The 19,706-nt window shown below is 37.4% G+C and overlaps 1 protein-coding gene across 5 annotated transcripts in view; it reads right to left on the bottom strand.

The window, feature by feature from the left end:
* ajap1.L (adherens junctions associated protein 1 L homeolog) overlaps positions 1-19,706 on the bottom strand; it is a 138,301-nt gene that overhangs the window by 70,708 nt on the left and 47,887 nt on the right. Inside the window, exon 3 of one of the 5 annotated variants that reach the window (XM_018226104.2) lies at positions 7,683-7,759. The exons of the other annotated variants lie outside the window; for them this stretch is intronic. Within the exon in view, the coding sequence (XP_018081593.1) occupies positions 7,683-7,711 (29 nt within the window). The 5' untranslated portion in view covers positions 7,712-7,759. The remainder of the gene's footprint in view (positions 1-7,682; positions 7,760-19,706) is intronic. 5 annotated transcript variants of the gene reach the window in all.

The following is a 19,706-nucleotide window of genomic DNA, read 5'->3' as shown; positions in this document are numbered from 1 at the left end:
ACCTGGGGTTTTCCGGATAATGGATCCTTCTGTAATTTGGATCTTCATACCTTAACAAAACATGAAATAAACCCGGTTTTGCCTCCATTAAGGATTAATTATATCTTAGTTGGGATCAAGTACAAGCTACTGTTTTATTATTACAGAGGAAAAGTAAATAGTTTTTAAACATTTGGATTATTTCATTATAATGAAGTCTATGGGAGGCCACCTTTCCGTAATTCAGAGCTTTCTGGATAATGGGTTTCCGGATAATATATCCCATACCTGTACTACCAAACAGCCTCCTCTAGGCTGTCAGTCCACACAGGACTAACAAATAGTCAATTGCAGCCCATTTTTGGCACTCCCCAGGAACATTTCTATTCCAAGTGTTGCTCCTAAACTATTTTTACATTTTAACATGATTACAGATAAAAAGGGTTGGGGACTGCTGTTCGGGATGGTGCTTTTTACAGTATTTAGCAATGGATTGTTCTCTCTTCTGTGAATCTATTTTAGTATAAGCCAATTCCCTTCAGGTCCTTGCTGTTGCTGCTAAATGGTATTATTACAACTAAATTAATTTGTCACCATCAGTCCTATGTTCTTCTCTATCGAGCATTCATCTCTACTGCCTCAGAGCCATCTAGACTGCACATTTGTAAAGAACCCCCAGAAAGAATGACCATAACCATGTTAAAAATGTATTAAACCATCACCAAGAGTAATCATTACTTTAGGTTTGATTTATGCAAGCACAAAAACCAACATTATAGTAATGCCTTTATTTTATTTTAGAATTGAAGACAAACATTTAAAAGACACTGTGTTTGAAGTTTTAAAACTATAATAATTTATAGTTATAATTTATAATAACATTTCATGTGCAAAATCACATAAAGCAAAATACAATCAGAAATACATATTGGCTGTTTACTACTTTGATTAAACGTTTGCAGATTACCAATGAGCTGTTGCAAAATGTTGGAAAAATGTAAAGTTTCCTGTTAAAATATGGTGCTGAGAAATTATTTATTCAAGCTTTAGACAGAGATTGTAGTATATGATGTCAATCTGTTATATAATAGAATTGCACAACTGTACAATTTTATATATACAAAGTAGTCTTTAATGGTGCAATATTAATAGTGCAATATATGTCACAAAGTGCAAAATATTACAGGGAGACATCATGTATTCTAATTGAAAATCATGAATCATCTTATATTGTGTTGAGCTGAATGCCCATTTAAAGGAGAATAAAAGCTTTATAATGAATTTAAATATGTTACATTATAAGGGTAACAAACCATGATCTCAGAGGCTAGTGCTGTAAAGTATTGGGGCAATGTTATAATCAGCAAGATGATTAAAAACACCTCATTAAGGAATTATGTAATTATTGAAATCTGGATACTTAAGGTGAACTTTATTAGCACCCAGGGCAGAAATATTCAAAATGAAAACTATTCCTAATCCACTAACAAAGTCAATAAAAGCCAATAAGGTGATCATTTCTTAAAATTCTTGGACAATATCGGAATAAATGTGAATATATAAAATTACTACATATTGTGGTCTATTTAGCACAGCACATATTTTCCTTTATTCTGATTCTGATTTACTTTCCAAATGTTATCTCATTCAGACTTTATGAAAGGCTATTAAGGAGAAATAGAAATTGCATGCCAAAATGGTTTACAATACAGAGCAAATTCATTTTACTCTTAATTTAGCCAATCACTTATAGCCATTATATACCATACGAATATGTGTGATTTACATCACTATTTCACCTTAACTCTTGAGAATTCATAGAAATCATTTTGCCATAAAAAACTTTCGTAAATACAGTAGGTAAAGTTATTGAATCTAAAATAATACTCATTATCTGATAACAATAAGATTTTCACATTCTTATAAACTGGACCCTTTTTTACTGATACACTTGATATAGGAATATTTTGGAGGCAAACTAGAGATTTTTGTTGACTTTGGATGCAGTGTCTTTTTCAACCTCTGTAACTATATCACAATATTATGATGTATTAGCAAGTCAAAAATCTACTCTAAAAGGACTGCAAGCTATTATTCAAATGTATACAAAGAAACATGCTCATGTCAGTACTATTTATAGTGTCCCATTAAAATGTATATAAATGTACAATTATTGACTCATTATTCATGCTTCAGTGTCTACTTTACTAAGCTAGGATACACTGCGAGAATCATTATTGTATAATATATGCAACCTGAATTTAAATAATACATATTTTTGCCAATGCACAACTTTTTTACTGTTTTATTATTGGAAGGTACAACACACTTACATTTGGATGAGACTTGTTTGGGACTTGGGGTGGGTAAGTAATAAGTACCATGGGGTTAATAAGAACCTTTATTTGTGCCAAGCATAGTTTTTTCAGATGTATTTGGCCAAAGTGCATGTTCATTGATCAAATTAAGGACATATTTCTTTTGCATTCAGCAATGAGTGACCCAGAATAGAACTGCATTGCAGTAAAGTGGAAAGTACAAAACTGCACCATAGAACTAGAACACACAATGGGGTAATCTGACCTATTATGAACATATTAAGCAAACCAAGTGCATATATTATGGAAAAATGCTTAATTACTGAATTGCCACTTTTTTCAGGAATCATTAATACATTTGCAAAATGTAATCAGCCATCATGGTGGCACCCTCATCAGTTGTCCGTACTCAGACCACCTAAAGACAACATTGAGGATCCTTTATTAAAGGGCATTTAGGATTATTTACTGTATATATCTTTGATTAGCAAGGCATGGGTATACATATGCTTTAAAACAATCTAGGAAGCACCTGTAGCAGTTGGAAGTGGAAGCTTCCCTCTGCACCTTGTGCTATATAAATAAAATGGTGCAAGGTGCAGAGTGCAGCATCATCAGGCACAAGGGAGCCCTATATGTATTGCCTGCCTTAGTCAGTTGACAAGCTACTCACCCCCACCCCATGAGCCTCAAATGTAGTCCGCACTGCATACAGCGTGAGGCACAATTCTTTGCATTCCATTCTGAAGCATAAAAACCTTAGGGCACAATAAGCAGGCTAAAGAGAAAACTGAATGTTGCTTTCTACTGTTTGCACCTTGCCCATCAATGGTAAATGAGCCTTATGTTGTATTAAATCTACTACAAAGATTGCCTTTTGATACTGGAATGCATTTGCACCCTTAAGCTGCTACAAGCTTGCCTTGCATCTCATGCATAAAAACAGAGATTTTACTCAAAATACATGCTCCTTGTCTGTCCAGGATTTCCCACTTTCCATTTTGCTGCAGCACACAAACACGCACACATGAAATACATCAACATATTAGGGTTCAAGTACTAGCACATGTGCTCATGCAAAGCACAAATTTTTAAGCACTCAACTCAAATGGATTTGCTTCTATACAGGATAATCTACACTTGTGTCTAGTGATGGGCAAATTTGCGCAATTCTGTGGAAAAAATTCGCCGGCGTCGAAAAAACGGGCGCCGCCATCAAAAACGAGACGCCAGCGCCGTTTCAAGAATTTTTCGCCATTTTGCGAAATTTGCTAATTTTTCCCATCACTACTTGTGTCCTACCACAATACACCAATTCCTTTGCTGAATATAGAAGCTACAAAGTAAAGGACTTAGGGACACAATGGTACTCAGCTGCCTTGAAAAAGTGTTACTTCCAGTGCTCACTTTTCATGTTGCTTCTACACTCACAACTGACTTGCGCCAGCCATCATAAAGCAAGACCTTCACCAATGAAGGTGCTAATTAGCATCAGTATTGCTAAAATACCGGCACATTATAGTGGTCTCCCACCAGGACCAGAACAAGCTGACAGGATGCCCTAGGCGCTCGGTCGGCTACCCCCGCCCCTCCCCCTAGTAACTGAGGGCGCGCTCAGATGTGAGTGCGCATGCACCATAGGGGAGATTAAGAGAAGAGGAAGGGCAGGGTCATGACGAGGGGAGTGACAGGGAAGGGAGGGGAGGGAATGACAAGAGGGGGGAGGGAGTGACGAGAGAGTGGAGGGGAGTGACAAGGGGAGGGAGGGGAGGGAGGGGAGTGAGCGACGAGAAGGTGGAGGGGAGTGATGAGGGAGGGGGGAGTGACGCGGAGGGAAGGAGGAAGGAGCAGGGGAGCAATTGGCAGGACTATTGGTAGGTAGTAAACTTTTGAACAGGCACCTGCCCAGCACCCCCACAGCTTTGCGCCCTAGGCAGGTGATGAAAAATTCATGATTTATTATACCCAGAGGATGGAAAAGTCAGAGTCTGAAAATTTGGCATCTCAGACTTGCTGGGGTTGCAAATAAGTCAATGGGAGAAGTCCCAAAGATGTTTTGATCTTGCTGGGTTTCGTGCAATAATCTGAAGATTTTGTGGTTTTCTGGCAAAGACAAGAAAAATCTGAGTTTTTAGGGGGGGTTCAGAAAATGAGTACAATTCATTTTTTTTCACGATTTTTACAGGTTTTTAACCCATGCGGATTTGGTAGTTTTTTTTTCCAGAAAATATCGAGATAAATTAGGACTTTGATAAATTACCCCCTTACAGTCATGTGGATAAGGGCTGCAGGCAGGAGGAGGAGTCCTCAAAATATAATACTAAAATGTCAAAAGTGCCCTAAAAATTTGGTTTACAGCAGTGAAATATTTTCAACAGCACACTGCTTTATGGGAAAATCTGAGATAAGCAAAGCATGAGAAATTTATACTGACATAAAAAGGATTTGACCTTTGTAAAGTCAGTTTCATGTTTAAAGTATGCAGTTCTGTATGTACTGTAGTATGCAAAACCAAACAAATATTGATTCTTTTGGATTAAAAAGATTCAGATTAGTTAATGTTTTTTTCCCTATAAAGAAGCGTAACAATGTGTCTGACATGAATAATTATATGTATATGTAAAGAGGAAATGAACAAATATTAATTTCTTAAACTGGAGCTAAATATAACAATACAGGGAGGCTTACAATCACATGATATCTGTCCTGATTGTGAAAACTCCATTTGACAAATGCATGCATCTCTGTTTTCTATAACCAGACCTTTAGATCATCCCATTCATATACTGATGGTTAAGCAACAGCAGAGGTGGAGAGAAATGGGACTGGAGAGTCATACTTCTCTTATAGAGGCTGATGTGTGTTTTTCATGAAACTCCCATTTTAAGTACAGTAACAGTGTAAATAGAGATACTAGGGGTCATTTATGACAGTAAGCACAGCTGTGGTCAAACTAAGTTGCACAAAAAATCCCATTCATTAAAGGTACAACATGCAGTCCTTAAACTTGAGTATAGTTGTACTCTGCCTTTCTTCTGCTCCCTTTTTCAAATTTCATGCAGCTGTGCCTTTGATGCAGAGGAACTCTGGAGCCACCCTAACCTCCAAACCAAGCAGAAGCTCCAGGGTTCCCACAGAGGCCTGTGTTAAAAAAGAGTCAATGACACCAAACTCCCTACATCATGGACTTCTGCTTCTTTGTAAGTCAAAATAATAAAGGTATGAAGAGAGGGGGTTGCTTAGAGAAAACTCATTAGAGATCATTTACTTACGGCAGTGTTCAAAAATGCACTGATGTCTGATGCAATTATGGTCAAAGCAGTTTTCACTTTACAATTGCACTTTGACCTCAATTAAGCTGAAATCATAAGCAAAAAAATATTGTGGGTACAAAAAAACTCTGTCCTCTGCTATCCAAAATAATACTCTGCACTCTACAGTGCTGTAAGTAAATGACCCCTAATGAGTTTGCTATAAGCACCCCCCTCTCTTCATACCTTTATTTCAACAAGACATCAGTGCATCAGAAGCATTTTTGATCTTTCAACCTAATACCCGTATAATCTATCAAACTTCTGGCAACATGGAAAAGAAAGTATTTTTTGAGCATGGAATGCAATGAAATTTTGCATTTCACCATCTGCGAATTTTTTAGCTAAACTGTGTGAAAAATTTGCCACGGAAAAACAAAAAAGTGCCATAACAAAAATGGCCATTGACTTTAATTGATTTGGACAAAAAAGTTGCCACAAGAAAAAACACAGATTGACTTTAATGCATTTCGAGCACAACAATTTGTTGTGCGTGTAATAAACCGTAATGCATTTTTAGCAGTTTCGCAATTTTTAGGCAAAGCAAAATGGGATAGATTTGCTCATCACTAATGGCAAGCAAAGGCAAAGAGAACTCATAAACTACCATGGAATGAATATGTTCCCCAGGTGTATGAAGCCCAATATGTACCAATTTTTTGAGAATGGATCATCTCTGGAGCCCCTTTGGCAACTCTGAGCTCTCTAAATACTCACAAAAATGCTTTGTAAATTGTATTCAATATTGATGCACTCCATAGCCTTGTTTTTGTAGGGGACTATAAAGTAGTTACCCTATGTTTGCAGGCAGTGCCCTAAAGTTAGTCAACAGCTAAGATGGGCCTAAATTGCAGTTGGGAGGGGAAAACTGTTTCCTGATCCTGTGAGCTTCTCAAAGTTCCATAACTGACCAGGTGAGGAAATTCTATTATAAAAGGGAGCAGTTTTCAGAGCTTTTTCTCTTCTTGGATTCCGCATAGGCAGTATGGTGCGAGAATACTGGAGTCTGGCCGGAGGTAGGCCCTATAAGGTTAGTTAGTTATGAGGATATCTCTTTTTATTGCTTACTCTACGAGTAAGCATTAATGAAAAAGTTCAGTGTAAAAATAAAAACTGGGTAAATAAATAGGCTGTGCAAAACAAAAAATGTGAGTTTGCAATTGATCCTTTGCATGCAGCTCAGATGTGGTCACCCCCAAGTCTGTGATTGGTTGTTGCCTGGTAATCAATCAGTGGAAACCAAGAGAGCTGCAAAGCAGGAAGTAATGTTCTGGTTATTATGTTAGACATACAGTCACTCCAGTCTTTATAGATTACATATTTGGCTAACTAACTATATTAGAAACATTTTTTTATTTTGCACAGCCTGTCTATTTACCCAGTTTTTAATTTTATACTGAACAATTCCTTTAAGTTCAGGGTATTTATCGAGCAGCCTAATGCTCCTACAAGGAAAGCAGAATGATCACAGTCTTGGGTATACCCAAGAATAAGCATCCAAGTGTTGCAGGTTGACTATCCACAGACTGGTTACTGGCCCCTGATGAGTAAACACTCTATTTGTAAGTATATCAAGAACAACTGTTCTTATTATTATATATTTCCCATGAGATTGCTGTATCATTCCTTCAAATAAAGAAGTTATTTGTATATTTTTAAGAATCACTTGCTTCCATTTTATTGTCTCTATGTGAGATACATACTGTAGTTTTACAACACCCTGCTTCCAACATAACGTGAGGGCTCATACCTACAGAAGAGTGATAGAGTCACATGCAAGTTAATGGAATTTGCTTTAGCAAAATAACACTCCTTTTACCTTTTGGGTTACATTATGAAATCACAAGTTTAAAAATTATTGTGAAGGACAAATACTAACAGAAACACTTTGTACTACATAAAGACAGTAAAAAAAAGTGTGGGTAGAAACATGAAGATGTGAAACATTCAGGGTAACAAGAGGGGTTTAATTAAAAGCTTATGCCATTTGTGGAAACACTAGAATAATAGGCTTCATATCTGCTAATAAATACTTTGAATCACAAAAGATAGATGAAAGATGGACAACACTTACAAAAAATGAAGAACATAGGATGGTGGCATTGCTGCACTGGGTTAGAAATATTGAAGATTCTTGTTGTGTCCCTTGTCCTGTAGGGGGTAAAAACAAGCTATGACCATGAATATGCAGATAATTAAAATCATCAAGGCACAAGTGTCAAAACACAATTCTTCGGCATTTAAGTATGTCAGTCATCTGTTTGATTCAAATGTAGATGGATAATAATGATTATTCTTGATGGCTTTAATCTGATTTTGTGTTATAATGTCAAATAAAACATCTTAAATTAGTATTTATATAGAAAGAGTATTTACTTTCACTATGCAAAACTGTGAAATTAAATATTGTATCCCTAATAGCAACTTATATAGAAACTTAAATCCATGATCTGTACAGTATTATTACAAATCCCTTGAACCATTTGAAGATGTTAATAGCCTTCATGATTTTCAAGTTTTTTTAGGTGGGTTTCGCCCAGTCAATCGATTCTATTTTTTTCGACTGAACACTCAATCAATTTTTTTTTGAGTTGTTAAATCCAAATTTGCTGAGTTTTTTCCACTTGAGTTTTCACTTTATTCGAGGTCTAAAAAAAGCTGCATTCAAATATGAACAATGAAATAAATACAGTACATATACAATGTATGTGTATATATATATATATATCGCAAAAGATTTTTAATTGACATTTTTGGCAACTTGTGTCCAATCCATCAAAAACATAAAAACACATTTGACATAACTGTGACTTGAAATATTGACACTAATCTTTCCTTTAGTAAAAGTGGGGGGAGGGACAGTATGATTGTGTAGGCTTTATAGAAATACTTCACATTAGTTCCTTTAACACTGCATGCTACTAAATTCATACAATGCAGGAATGCATCAGTTTTATGATGAGCTATTACCATGTATATATATTCTTATATAAGAAGACAGATTGATAGATGATAGATATATATTATTTTCATATGTCTGGAGTACCAAGAGGAAACTCATGCAGTACTGATGGGTGAATAAATTCACCAGGTATGGATTCACAACGAATTTCCACGTTTCACCACCTGCAAATGTTTTTGCAAAACTACGTAGAAAATTTGCCTGCAAAAAATCTGCCACGAAAAAAAAATTATTTATTTGGATGCCCATTAACTTTAATGCATTTGGACAAAATAGTCATGCGTACAAAAACTGTCGCTCGTGTCAAAAATTCTTGCGCGTCAAAATTATTTTGATGACCATTGACTTCAATGTGTTTTGTGAATTTTTGCAGTTTCACAAATTATTTTGCAGTTTTGCGAATTATTTTGCAGTTTCACAAATTATTTCACAGTTTCGTGAATTATTTCGCAGTTTCGTGAATTATTTCGCAGTTTCATGAATTATTCAGTGAAGCAAAACAGGACAGATTCGCCCATCGCAATCATGCAGACATAGGGAGAACATACAAAGCCACTGACCTATATATAATACTGAAGCATACCTCTTTTACTCAACTACTTGTGTAGCCCTCTCTCACACACATCTAAACTGCCAAAATAAATATAAACATATTGATACCTGATTTCTCATATAGGAATACACAAAGGAAACCTGTCTCTGTGCTTTTTGGGACCAGTTCTCACTCCCCTTAGGCTCACAGTGTAATTTCCTCATCTTATTTGACAGAAAAGTGATGGATTTGGGAACTTGAAATCCCTCTGAATGAATGATGTTTTGAAAATGTAAATGGATTAAAATATACTGTAGTTCTTTTATCAATTATGGGTATTTGGACTCTAATTAGAGTGAATAAATAAACAGTCGTGCATCATTTTCAGGAAGAGTGAACATTTCTACAGAAAATGGTATATTACAAAGCTATCGGATGAAAAGCAGAATCTGTTCTATACTTTGTATTAGGAAATAAATGATAATCCCTTAGGTATCGCAAATTTTGCATCAAAGCGAAACGCCCCAAATTCGCCCATCACTACTGACAAACAACTGCTTTGCTATGTTTACTAAAAAAATTAGGCCATGTTTTAAATATCTGACAAACAACTGCTTTGCTAAGTTTACTAAAGCCTACTAAACACCTCGGGCCTCATACTGCCCAGGGTGAAGCAGAGAGAGCTAGTTTAGGGATAACATGTCAAATGTAGTTGCAGTGTATATACTGGATATTTAACACTAATCCACCTATATCAGCTAGAATATATTGTTTCTTCCAAAGCAAAACCAGAGTTGAATCTGATCAACATTAGATACAAGATATGACTTTGCAATGTACATATACAATATTCCCTTTCTCTTTTCTAATTAGCCCAGAGTTATTCACTTAATACAACAAAAGTAATATCAGTGACTTCCCCTAAAGGCATCTAATTAACTTTTGTCATTGAGAACACCCAGCTTATTATTTTGTAATAGGGACACTTTAGTTTGATACTTGACTTAACTAATTTCATTTTACAACATATCAATTATTAATGAAATACTTAAAATATTAATACACTTTATTATGATTATTATAATTATGAACATGTATTTATAATATGCCAACTTGGTTTTTTTAGCATTGAACAATAGAAGGGTGTATACTGTACAAACACACAAATTACATACATATTTGATACAGTTGGTACAGTGTACCCTGTAAATTAGATCTTACAATATACAAATATAAATGAAAATACATAATTTTATTCAACATGAGAGGCCATATTGAAACTGTAATCAAGAGAGTGTGTTATAGAAACATTTTTGTGCATCAATATTTACGACAGCAAATACGTGGTCATTAAATCTCACCTAAACTACCTAACACCACTAAATACACAGAATAACTTCTATGTATGATTTGAAATTGTATACTCTGGTACTAGAGATGAGCAAATGTTTTCAGCAGGCATGTATATATATATATATATATATATATATATATATATATATATATATATATATATATGTGCATACATTTTGCAAAAACGTGGAAAAGAAAAAAACGGCCATTGACTTTAATGCATTTGGAGTGAGAAAAATTGCCGCATTGCATTGTGATTATAGTTCAGAGCTACTGTACTTGCACCCAAGTACAAGTACTTTTGGACGCAGTTTGTGTCCAAAAGTCAGCAAATTCTAAGCTATAACATTGTTCCATTTGTTTTTGATAGAACTGTCTTAACTGTTAAAATAAACTGTAAAAAATAAAGTTGCTTGTCTAAGGGGCTTGTGTACTAGGACCCACTGGTACTCGTGCAGAGTGGATTTCTACAGATGGGGGTCTCTTGTTCTTCATGTTTACAATATTGATCAGATTACAGTATATCCCCCAGTAATATAATGAGATTTACTATAATTTATTTTACTTGCTCTCATATATGATAAAGTTCTAAAAAAATTCATCTGGGATAAACATCAAGGATGGGACATATATTCTAGTATTTTTAATATTTACAGATAATAAACAAGGTTGATGCAGTAGCTCCTTGAGAAAGCAACATTGTGCCTTCCAGTTTACCTGAAAATTTATAAAAGTGACCGGTAAGTTTAACAGGTACTGTAGATTACTTTAACAAATTAGTTTAATTCTCAGAGCTGGAATGTGCCTAATACATACTTCCAAAAACTAGTAGACTATATTGTACTGTAATTAAGATTTAATGCCAGAATAGCACTAAAGAACAAAATGTGTGGGTGTTTCTGAAGCAAGATTTCAACAAAACAAGAAGCCCATAAAAACAGTTGTAATGTTAAGCTGCTGATTTTCCTCCCACATAATTGTAATCACATAACCAGGGTAATCTGTCCAAGCAATTAACACAAATCATGATCACATCACAATCAGGATAACTGTAATATGTGTTTATAGGTTATGGATAGTTATGGGTGAATTTATTCACCAGGCATGGATTTGCGGCAAATGTTTTTGCGAAACTGCAGCGAAAATTCACTGAGGGAAAATTGGCTGCGACAAAAAAGTTGTCGCTCAACAAAATTGTTGCACGTCAAAATAATTTGGATGCCCAATGCATTTGGACAAAAGAGTTGCGCGTCTAAAAATTGCTGCATGCATAAAAATGTTCCTTAAAAAACATGTCAAAATGATTCAGACGCCCATTGATTTTAATATATTCTCTTTTTATTGAAAAAGAAAGCATATTAAGACATAGCATAAACATAGGTATCAAGGTTAGAGTAGTATCACAACAAAGATATAGAGATTGAATCATGTGATATACAATAGCAAACTATCCTGGGCCATGTAGCATATCAAAATACACACAGTAAAGGCGCAGTTGTCAGAATAACACTACCCAGTCATATTTATCATAACACATATTACGTCCCACACCAGATTACGTCACTTGACTGCTACAGCAATCTAGGGACCATTTACATTCAAAGAATACTCATATCTTGTTGAAAAGCAAATAGGTTAAAAACATAACAATAGGATACCAAAATCAGATGAATAACAGAATATAAAAGAGACCAGAAAAGACAGGAACAGAAAAAGAAAAAGTAAAGTCAGAAAAGAAAAGGAGTCGCTCAGCCGTTGTAAATTACTCTAATGATAGACAAATAAGTCGCAACATAGATTTACCAAGTAAAATATGACACGTATCCAAATTAGATAAGCTCCTAGTCCGAATACAAAAGTTTATATTGAGCTGATTCTAAAAATACAACCCATGTCGTCCAGGTCTTAATATATACCTCATGTGTCTCATACACATAACTAAGTAGCTCTTCCATACGCCTAATCTCACCCATTTCTTTGAACCATTCCTGTATTGTAGGAGGAATTATGGACTTCCAGTGACGGGGGATTACAGTTCGTGCAGCACTCAGACAAAAACCCACTAACGACCGTTTATATTTAAACATATTCCCTGGTAGCATAGAGAGAATACCTATTGAAGGAGTTGTTGGGATATCCAGACCCGTTACCATGTTAATAACTTTAAACACTCCTTCCCAGAAGGGTTTTAACACCGAGCATGACCACCATATGTGAGTGGGGGAGCCTAATGCCATTTCACATCTCCAGCAAAGAGCAGAAACCGTAGGATACATTTTGTGCAAAAGCTCAGGACACCTATACCATCTAGAGACAATTTTATAATTTGTTTCCTGCGGTTTACACGCAATAGAGAATTTATGGGAAAGGAAAAAGCACGATTTCCATTGTTCAGCACTAAATGTAGATTGTAATTCCTTTTCCCAGCTGGCAGTATATTTTGGAGGCGCCTGCACCGCTCTGGGATCTGACAACTTATACAATATAGAGATTCCATGCCTAAAAGGATCTGATTGTAAACAAAGATCCTCGAAAGCAGTAGAAGGTGTAATCATAATCTGTCGATTCACCGAATTCCCTAGCCAGTGTTGGAGTTGAGAAAATTTCATTTGAGATAAAAATGTTGCTGGAATACCAGGGCAAACAGTATCAAATGGTAACAATAGTTTATCCTGCACAACCTGTCCACATATAAAATTGTCATTAAACCGTCTACCCAGGAATAAACCCTTGGTCATGCCCGGCGGGAAAGTCGGGTTACCAATAATAGGTGTCATTAATCCAATCCGAGAAATTAAGTATGGAGCAGTTTTTAGGAAACAATCCGCCTGTGAAAGAGTTTCTCTGCATATTTTAGGCAATGTGTGTTTGTCAGGTCTGAGAGCGGGGCGCAGCCACCAAAGAGCCTGAATAGGTCTGTCGAGTAGTGATTGTTCGATTTGAATCCACTTTTTCTGATCCTTATAATGAAACCACTCTATGATTCTGTTCATAACCGAAGCTCTTAAATAACCCCTTATGTTAGGGAGGCCTAGTCCCCCGGCAGATTTATGCATCCTCAATACATTCCTACTGATTCTAGGGTTTTTCTTAGCCCAAATAAACTTAGTGAACGATGAGTGCAAAATGTTAAAGAAACGAATAGGGGGTTGGACCGGGATAGCCTGAAATTGATATAAAAGTCGAGGTAGAATATTCATCTTTATCAGACTAAGCCGGCCAAACCACGAAATATGAGGTAACTGCCAACGATTTAGGTCTTTTACAACTTCAGAAAGGAGGGACATATGGTTGAGTTGAGATAATTTTCCCAGGTCTGATGGAATGTATATACCCAGATATTTGATAGCCTCAGATTTCCATTTAAATGGGAAATTGGATTGCAACAATTGTTGCGAATTTGGGGGTAAAGAAATATTCAAGACTTCAGACTTGTCCATATTAATCTTAAAGTTACTAAATTTCCCATAATCTTTGAATTCAGTCATTAATGAGGGCAAAGAGGTATGGGGGTTAGTAACATATGTTAAGAGGTCATCTGCATATAGTGCTACCTTATGATGTTTTCCTTGTATCGATATCCCGGGTATATTCGGATTATTCCTTATAGCTATTGCCAAGTGCTCCATAACTAGAGCGTAAAGCAGTGGGGACAAGGGGCATCCCTGCCGAGTCCCATTGCTAATACGTATAAAGTCAGTAAATTGGCCATTAATTTTAATTCGAGCCCGAGGGGACTTATATAGTGCCATAATCCTTTGTTGGGCTTTGGGACCCAATCCTATTTGAGAAAGAGTTTTGGATAAGAAAACCCAGCTGACCCTGTCGAACGCCTTCTCCGCATCAGTCGACAGGGCCAGCAGGGGAATCCTATGGCGTTTTGCATGATCAATAATAGTAATGGTTTTCAATATATTATCTTTAGCCTCCCTGCCCATCACAAAACCTACTTGATCCGTTCCTATTAAATATGGCAAATGAAGTTTAAGACGGTCCGATAGTATTTTGGCGTACAATTTAATATCGCTATTTAGCAAAGAAATAGGTCTATAACTTTTACAAGAGAGCGGGTCTTTACCAGGTTTATGGATCAATGAAATATGAGCTTCTAATAACGAACATGAGGGAATTGGGTATGTATCTATGTTATTAAAGGCAGCAAGCAAGGGATCAGAGAGATCAGATTTCAGAACCTTATAGAAAAGGGTTGAGAACCCATCAGGGCCAGGAGCCTTACCGGGAGGGGAATTTGTAATCACCTTGTGAAGTTCTGCAAGTGTTAACGGACCCTCAAGAGTCTCAGCATCAACCTGTGTAAGGCAAGGAAGTGCAGTATTATTAATATAATTATCCATTTCCTGAGAAAATTGAGCGTCCGTTCCCACCTGCGAGCCAGGGATATTATACAATTCAGTGTAGTAATTTTGTAGCACCTTCGCAATCTCCTGAGTGCTATAAACTATACGGTCGTTCTTTGACTTAATAGCCGGAATAAATGAAGTCCCTAATTTAGATTTAACTGCTCTTGCTAAACATCTACCCGGTCTATTACTATGTTCGTAAAAGTAGCTTTTACATTTCTGAAAAGAGTAAATGGATTTCCTGTTTAGTTCAGATTTTAACAATTCCCTAGTCAAAGTGAGCTCCTCGAGAGTATCCCCAGAAAGTGAAGTTTTATGTGAGAGTTCTAGGTTTAAGATTTTCTTAGTTAGATCAAGAATGAGCTGGGATCGTGCCCTCTTAAGTCGGGTGCCATGTTTGATAAGGATACCCCGTAATACCGCCTTGAGTGCTTCCCACTTTATCACTGGGTGTGTATCATCAGTGACATGAACTTCTTTAAAAGCCGCTATTTCTGCTTTTAACTCCTCAAGGCAATCCCTATCCCTCAGCAGAGATTCATTTAATCTCCAGGTCCAGGATTTACGTGCCATTGAGGGAAGGGATAAATTAACAAAAATAGGGGCATGGTCAGATAAAAGTTGAATACCTATATTACAGTTCGTAACCCAATCTAATGCAACATGGGAGATAAATAAGTAATCAATTCTGCTATAGGTTTGGTGAACCTGTGAAAAGAACGTGTAATCTCTATCTTTGGGATGAGCAAGTCTCCAGCAATCCATCAATTGGTTACTATGGAGGTGGGCCTTAACATTTTTCAATGTGGTATACGGGACGCTCGTCTTACCCGAGGATGTACAGTATCTAGTCTGGGGTCTAAGACCAAATTGAGATCACCACCTAATATAAGTACACCTTGAGAGAAACTTTCAAGCTGGGCCATCATTGAATCCACAAATTTATGTTGGTTTAAATTAGGAGCATAACAATTTACTAGAGTCATAATATGACCCGAAAGTTTGATTTTAACAAAAACAAATCTCCCTTTCGAGTCTGCCTTCGAGTCCAGTATCGATACATTTAGGTTTTTGTGAAACGCAATAGCAACGCCTTTGCTTTTGGAATCCGGAGTGTCACTAAAAAAACAATTTTGATAAAATCTGTTATTAAATTGTGGTCGGTGGCCCAACTTGAAATGAGTTTCTTGCAAAAATAACACCATGGCTTTTTGTTTATGCAAACCTGACAAAATTTGAGATCTTTTCGTAGGAGAATTGAAACCTCGGACATTATAGGAGCAAACCAGGAGATCATGCATGGTCATATCTACGTGGACGGAGCTGCTTAATAGTACGGCTGAGAGACTGAAAGAAAAGAACAGGCATTAACAATGAGAGCAATGCTTTCCCAAGTGGGGATAGAACAACAAAATGACAATTCTGAACAATGACCTTGCTGTAAACCAGAATAACATTCTCGAAAACAGTGAAAGTGTGTCTCGGTTCAGTGGGCCTATGTGGGGGCATAGGATGCAACACAAACATATTATGGTGTTTTTTCTTAATAAAGGAGGGATTAATAGAAAACACTAAATGTGAGCATTATTAGTGCAACAGAGAAATTAAGATGATGCTATGCAATAAACATTTCGGGCCCTTTTGTAACTAAGGGCTGTCTTAAAGGCGCTATAAAGCGCAAAATAGCTGAGACATAAGCATGGGTGAAAAGACCCTTATCATGTAGTGACCAGTCTTTTCTTAGTCGGCGTGCTCTGACCACTTCTCGGAATTTGCTCTCTCGTCTGACGGTTGTTACGATTAGATGGACCTTTCTGTGCGTTAGTAGATGAGGAGATCCACTCCCAGGAGTTCCAGTCTGGGATTTGTACCTGCGGCAGATCAAAACAATCCAGGAAAGAGGCGATGTCTCTGTGTGACTTGATCGTGATCGCCTTCTCATCTTTCATAGCGATCAACGCGAAGGGAAAACCCCACTTATATCTAATTCCACGTTCCATAAGCAGATCAAGAACTGGTTTAAGGGAACGTCGCAGACGCAGTGTATGTCTGGATAGATCTTGGTATAATCGAAGTTTCCCATTTGCGAATTCAATGTCCCTTTATCTCTGGCCTTGAGCATAATCATTTCCTTTACTTTGTAGAAATGTATCCTGCATATAACATCTCTGGGAATAGCCGAGGTTGGGTCTTTAGGCCTTAATTCCCTATGAGCTCTGTCCATGATTATAGGGTTATCAGGTTGCTCTCTGAGCAGGTCATTGAATAATGTAAGCAAGGTACGACCAAGGTCCGCATGATTTATAGACTCTGGGAGGCCCTTAATCCTGATATTGTTGCGTCTAGAGCGATTTTCTTGGTCATCAAGAAGGTTCTGGAGATACAAAAATCTGTCCTCATAATGCGACATGGTCTGTCTCATTTGTTTCAGCTTGTCGCTATTTTTGTTAACAGATGTCTCCAACTGCATATGTTTTTCACCAATTTCTGACAATTTATTGTAAATCGTAGAGATCTCAGATTTTAGCGTAGTTTCGGTCTTTATTACCAGGATTTCTATGTCCTGGCGCGAAGGTAGTGAGAAAATATGAGCCCTCAGTTCTGCATCCAAGGCAGAGGTCATGGCTGACTCTCGCAAGCAGTCTTGCCTCCGGTCTATATGGCTCCGGGAGGTGAGATCATCTTTAAGAGTAGCAAGGTTAAGGCTACCAGGCGACTGGGTCTTATCCAGATTATCTTGGATGTCTATATCGGGAATGGAAATCGAATTTTCCTGCATGGCGCCTGTGGCGCAGTTAAGCGGTACACGTGGAGAGGAAGGGGAGACCTGCCAGTCATCGCCACTTTCCCACTGAGGCGAGTCGCTACTGCGGACCGCGTGTGCGGTATTAGAGTGGGATAACTGAGAGTTACTTGCCGGTATATCCTGTCCATCCGACTGGCCTCCCACCTCCATTCCGTCGTCTGCGCGGTCAGGAGAGCCGCTACGAAGATGCGGCGCATCCCAAGATGGCGCCTGGGCCTGAGACACGGCCTGCACATCCGAGCAGGAAGCCGAGCGTCTTTGGAAAAACTTAGTAAGATGGGACTTCTGCGGGATATCTTGTTTGTCCGGGCTCTTACGACCTTTCTTTGTCCTGCCCATCGCAGCAAAATGTCTAAGAAGCCCGAAATATAGCGAATACAGTCTCTGTGCACGGAGCTCTGCAATTTAGCGTCTGCTCTCCGTCATGTCCAAACCACGCCCCCCGACGCCCATTGATTTTAATGCATTTGGACAAAAGATTTGAACTTATAAAAATTGCCGCTTGTGTGAAAATTGTTGCGCCTCAAAATAATTTTGACGAATTTTCGCAGCAGTTTCGCAAAAACATTCACAGTCTGTGAAGTGTGGAAATTTGCTGCACATCCATGCCTGGCGAATAAATTCGCCCATCACTAAGTACAATTTCTATTTTTTCTGATACTCAATTTTGTAAAACTGTAAACGTTTCATGCAGGATGTTCCCACTTTGCAGAGATATTTGACTAAATTGAAGAACTGGGCAGCAAACTGGCAAATGATTTTCATTATTGATAAATGCTTACTTTTGTAGAAGTTGAAATGCATGCACTAAATGGTATTGTATAAGGTCCATCCTTAATTGAGAAGGATTTGGAGATTTTTGTGGGTAAAACGCTGTGTAACTCTAGGCAATGTCACTAAGTGGTTACTATAGCGAATAAAGTACCCTCTTGCATAAAAACAAGCATTAACTGGTGGGATGAAAAGATCTTTAATGGTCACTTTATTCCTGGCAAGTACACACCTTGAGAATGCAGTATAGTTTTGGGCCCTAGGCCTTAAAAAATCAGTGAGCTGGAGAGAGTGCAGAAATGTGCAATTCATTTAGTAAGAGGATAGGAAGCATTAAACTATGAGGAAATAATGTCAAGTAGTGGTGATTTTTAGTGATGGGCGAATTTGCACCGTTTCGCTTTGCTGAAAAATTTGCGAATTTCGCGAAACGGCGAAAATTTCGCGAAACGGCGCCGTTGTCTCGTTTTTGATGCCAGTGCCTGTTTTTTTGATGCCGGCGTCCATTTTTTCGAAAAAATGTTTTTGACGCCGACGAACTTTTGCCGCGAATTTTTGCGGGCGTTTCGCATATTTATTCGCTGGCGGCGAATCACGCAAATTCGTCGCAAATTCGCGCCTGGTGAATAAATTCACCCATCACTAGTGATTTTCTCTGGGGATATGGCACTTACAAGGAAACATGATTACTCTTTACAAGTACTTATAGGCAGATTGCAGCAATCTTTTTTTTTCCATAGAACAAAATCAACAAATTAGAGGCTGATAGTTTAGACTTGAGGAGCTAAACTTTTATTTGAAACAGGGGAGGTGGTTCTTCACAATGAGGGCAGTCGGGTTGTGGAAGATTACATTTATGCCTTTAATAGTGGCTTGAATGACTTATTGATCTAACTGTACATATTAAATCTTAATAGTTAGTTTAGGAAAGATTTTATGAAGTTGATTTTTCACAGCTGAAATTAAAATAGTTGCATCATCTTGCAATCCTTTTTATCATGTTTGGAAGGACAACATTAAAGGAGCCACGGAAGCACTACAGAGCACTAATTTGCTAAATTGCTCTGCATAAAACAGACTTACATTAATATATACTTCTTGAAAAATAAAGCTAAAGCCAAATCTATTCAAGCTACTTTCTTCCTTCCTCCCCTTCAACAACCATCTTATTACATATAGGACAATATAATGTACTACAAAAACAAAATAGTCACCAGGTGGCTCTGTGATAAAATTGCTACATTATAAATAACAAGACAATTAAGCCCACACCAACAAGCTGCCCCAGCCAGATCGAGTTGCAATGTATTTAA

Source organism: Xenopus laevis, chromosome 7L (genome assembly GCF_017654675.1).
Source record: "Xenopus laevis strain J_2021 chromosome 7L, Xenopus_laevis_v10.1, whole genome shotgun sequence".
Taxonomy (NCBI): Eukaryota; Metazoa; Chordata; class Amphibia; order Anura; family Pipidae; genus Xenopus; species Xenopus laevis.
The sequence above is the reverse complement of the archived record's forward strand: the minus strand, read 5'-3'. Positions and strand labels throughout refer to the sequence as shown.